Source organism: Pistacia vera, unplaced genomic scaffold (assembly GCF_008641045.1).
Source record: "Pistacia vera cultivar Batoury unplaced genomic scaffold, PisVer_v2 Contig327, whole genome shotgun sequence".
Taxonomy (NCBI): Eukaryota; Viridiplantae; Streptophyta; class Magnoliopsida; order Sapindales; family Anacardiaceae; genus Pistacia; species Pistacia vera.
The window spans coordinates 59,237-63,801 of NW_022196143.1; the positions used below are offsets into that span (position 1 = coordinate 59,237).

General features: G+C 33.4%; 1 protein-coding gene across 1 annotated transcript; it reads left to right on the forward strand.

The window, feature by feature from the left end:
* Positions 1 to 892: 892 nt before the first annotated feature.
* On the forward strand, positions 893 to 4,490 carry LOC116137467 (protein arginine N-methyltransferase PRMT10-like). Its single transcript, XM_031423163.1, has 7 exons — positions 893 to 1,099; positions 1,189 to 1,381; positions 1,460 to 1,565; positions 2,319 to 2,508; positions 3,181 to 3,366; positions 3,472 to 3,555; positions 3,914 to 4,490. The coding sequence occupies exons 1-7, from the start codon at positions 893 to 895 to the stop codon at positions 4,088 to 4,090; spliced, it is 1,143 nt and encodes a 380-aa protein (XP_031279023.1). The 3' UTR covers positions 4,091 to 4,490.
* Positions 4,491 to 4,565: the final 75 nt, after the last annotated feature.

Consider the following 4,565-nt stretch of genomic DNA (forward strand, 5'->3'; position numbering starts at 1 on the left):
CTATTTCTTAAAAATAAAGAGTATCTTCGTTAAATTTAAAGAGTCTATTAGATTTGAATAAAAATTGTGTTCTTTATATTTTAAAATTTATGAAGATGCTCTTTATTTATATGAAAGATGCTCTTCGAAATAAAGAGCAAAATTGGAGATGCTCTAATGATGCTCTTTATTTTTAAAGAACATATTTTAATTTTATATAAATAAATAGCATCTTTATTGATTTTTAAATATAAAGAACAAATTTTTTATTCAAATCCAATAGACTTTTTAAATTTTAGGAGATAAAATATATTTTTTCAAGAAAGAAACTTAATAGAAAAGATAAATTATAAATAAAATGCATAGAAACTTGTAACTTATTATTTAAAATTAGGATAGAGAGTAAAATTTGACTCTATAAATATGGAGAGTCAATCTTACTCTTTAATTTATATTTAAAGAATAAAAAGTCTGTTAAATTCTTATTTCTATAAATAAACTATTTATAATAAAGAGTTTAAATTATATAAATAATTATTTAAAAATACTTTAAATGTAAAGAGTTAAACTCGTTCTTTAATTTATATTTAAAGAATAAAAGGTTTTACCCTCTTGCTTATATGAATAATAAAGAATTTGTCGCGGAGACGGAAATGCTCTTAATGTACAATTATTGGGGCCAATTTACGAAACTAGGTATTTTCCTTTATTCCGTAATTCCGTACACGGGGGATAAAAGTGTAAATGGACCTCAATGTAATTCCAATAACCAATAAGCATTAAGCAGTAACAAAAGTTGAAGTACAATAGCTATTAGGTGAGCCCACATTTATACAACGACGTTGCCCTAAAAAATAAAAATCTCTCTTTTCCCTCCCTTTCAGTGAAAGACAGTGAACCGAGTAGAGGAGGCATGGGGAGCTGCAGAAACGGCGTCGTATCTGGGGGCAGCAATGGAGAGATTGGCGGCGGTCCAACGGTGGACAAAGGAGTCGATTTCGCTAATTATTTCTGCACCTATGCCTTTCTCTACCATCAAAAAGAGATGCTTTCTGATCGGGTCCGCATGGACGCTTACTTTAACGCCATATTTGAGAATAAACATCACTTCCAAGGAAAAGTAAGCATTTTTTTTTTTCTACTTACTTATTGTAAGTAGCTTCTGTGAAAATGTCAAATTTTGATTAGTTTCTTGTATTTCTTGTGAAGACCGTGTTGGATGTAGGAACGGGAAGTGGTATACTTGCAATTTGGTCGGCACAAGCAGGCGCAAAGAAGGTGTATGCTGTGGAAGCTACAAAGATGTCGGAACATGCCCGCACACTTATCAAAGCTAATAATCTTGATCATGTGGTTGAAGTAATTGAGGGGTCTATAGAGGATGTTAGCCTGCCAGAGAAAGGTATTAGATTTCTAATCTATTTTTATCATTATGATTTATTGCTGTAAATTCTAATATTACATTTTGGTTAATATGCAGTTGATGTAATTATATCAGAATGGATGGGCTACTTTCTTCTTCGTGAGTCTATGTTTGATTCGGTGATATGTGCTCGTGATCGCTGGCTGAAGCCAACTGGAGTCATGTGAGTGATTGGAGATGCTATGTTTTATTATAGTTGTGTGTCATGTACAATTACATCACTATAGTTTCACATTTTCTTCTTTTGTTTTTTCCTTGTAACGGGTTTTTTTTTTATTACATTTAGAGTGCGAAAACTACATGCTGATGTTGTTTTTTTTTTTTGCAAGAATTACCCATGGTTTCAAGTCCTTTGAAGATTTGACCATATACTGATACGAGATTATATACATTCTGTACAATAAAGGCTTCACTTACACACCCTTGACGGAGACACAACTGTGTGATGTTCTTGCCATCTGCAAATATTTGATTGCTTAAACTAAAATGGTGAAATTTATAGATTTTGACTGGTGTTAGAATGTGGAAAAATATTTTTTCATGATAGTGAGGACTAAATGTGCATATGGTTCAATTTTAGCATAGTAGGTGGCAATGACAATTGTAGGGATTAGGGCAGAAAGTTTTTATAGCAATCCCTTAAATTACTTGAATTTCCACTACCAGGGAGACATTAGAGAAGCAAAATTGGATAATCCATATCTTTGTCTAAGTTAATAATTTATGGTCTCCGCATTGAACATAGTATGATCTTCAATGAATTTCTCACTCTCCTGCGCTTATTTTTCAGTTGGGCTGCAGATTTGATTTTTCTTAACTCCTTTAGTTTGAGCTTGCTCTGTTGTATTTATTTATTACTTATGATATCTGTAAGTTATTTTTGAATGGGTTGATCAGACAAGTTTTGCTCTCTCAGGTATCCTAGTCATGCTCGCATGTGGATGGCACCTATTAGGTCAAGTTTGGGAGATCAGAAAAGGAATGATTATGAAGGATCCATGGACGAGTGGTATAGGTTTGTCCAAGATACTAAGACTTCCTATGGTGTTAATATGAGTGTTTTAACAAAGCCTTTCTCTGAAGAGCAGAAGAAATATTATTTACAGGTAAATTTCAGAATCTGCTAATCCTTTAAGAGTATTAAAATAAGTGAATGTATTAAAATTAATGAAATTAATTTTACTTTTATGCTGCTTCAATTTTTAATCTTGTGCAATCTCATATTTGATATCTTATGATGTTGTCAATATATATTTATAACTCTGATATTCACGGGAAAAATTATACTTGTTGGCCAAGCAACCTATATCACACTCCTCCTTCCCCTAGCTGCCCCCTTCCCAATCCTTCTGAAGTTTTGAATTGGTTAATAACTGTTTCTTTATGTGAGCATTGGCTGAATGGTGTGACCACACCAGCTGGTATGCTGCATATTTTTTTGATGTAATTTCATTGAGGAAAATCTATCTTTGAAAATTTCTCTCATTTTGGAAGGGATTTAGATAAGCTTTTTTGTTGACTTGGTTTTTATTTAAGTTTTCTTTGTGGAATATTTTACTCGTATCAGAACTTGGATTTGCTATTGAGTTGTAAATAATGAAATTAGTCTTTATCTGCTTGCTTATATTCTTTCTAAACCAACTTCATTATAACTTTTTGATCAAGAAACATATTCAATAAAACAGTTTGTTTATCTATTTGACCATTTATGCATGAGACATTGCATGCTCTTTTGTTGTGTTGTACCATCAATAAGAGCATAATATTAATTTTTGCAGACATCATTATGGAGCAACCTTCATCCACATCAAGTTATAGGGACAGCAGCTATTGTGAAGGAGATTGATTGTTCTACTGCTACAGTGAATGATGTCCTTGAAGTCAGATCAAACCTTTTATCATCAATCACTGGAGAGAGGACAAGGCTTTGTGGATTTGGTGGATGGTTTGATGTCCATTTTAGAGTAAGTTGAGCTTCAGTGCAGCTTATTATGGTGCATGCTTGTACTCTGAGGCATCCATGTACTGAGTGGAGTGTATATAACTTTTCTATTGGTCTGGTGCACCAGGGAAGCAAGGTGGATCCTGCTCAGAAAGAGATCGAGTTGACAACTGCACCTAGTATGGATGATAGCACACATTGGGGCCAGCAGGTCTGTATATGAAAAATGAATCTGTTTTTACTTTTGATCTCAATTCTACAAGTTTCTTCATCGTGGCATGTTTTTTCCTCCCCCAGTAAAATAATGGACCTATTCATTTACCTGTTTCTTAGGAGGTTGTATTGTCTGCATCTTCTTCTTGACAAGTTTGCATAGTATTAGTTAATTTTTTGGGATAAGATCTGTTTTAATTTTTTCTGTTGTAAGACTTTAGTTGTGCACCTATCATTCTTGCATGTATTTCCAGACTCTAGTATGAGCAGTCTGCAGTTTTGTGCATTTGATGATTGTTTGCTTCTTCAGTGACACTATTTTCAATCAAATATTAAAGTACTGCCTGTTTTACTAGGTTTTCCTCCTTCATCCTCCTATTCATGTTAGTGAAGGGGATGACCTGAATGTTTCTTTCTCAATGAACCGGTCTAAGGAAAATCATCGATTGATGGAGATTGAACTCAGTTGTGACATTAGACAGTCTTCTGGCAATATTCTTCCGCCATTCAGCAACAGGTTCTATATAGAGTGAGGAAAGAAACAGGTCACATACTTTGGGTACTTTAACATTGGCTAAGGTACATACAGTTACTCCTTTATTTACTAAAATTTCAAAACATGATCTGCCTATGCCCTATGATGTCAAAGCCATAGATTAAAATACTGGTATAGTCTACTCAATTTCAGTCTGTGAGCCTTCTCTTGCTAGTTTATCTATATTTGGGCTTTCTTTGCCCATGGAATTTGAAATCTTTCTATACATGCTAGAACTTCTGCACATACGTGCAACTGGATTTGGCAATAGAATGTATGTCGGTCATCCAAACTTAATCTGAACCTGTTGGTAGCTTAGAAATTTCTTGAAATAGTTTAGCTATATATTATTGGAGAGTTTTTTAACATGTCAAACCTACTTGTAAAAATCTTACCAAGCAACAATTGGGTGGGATTTGATTTAGATTTTGTGAAATATTAATTTAAATGCAATCTGTTTGCATAAATGTTTG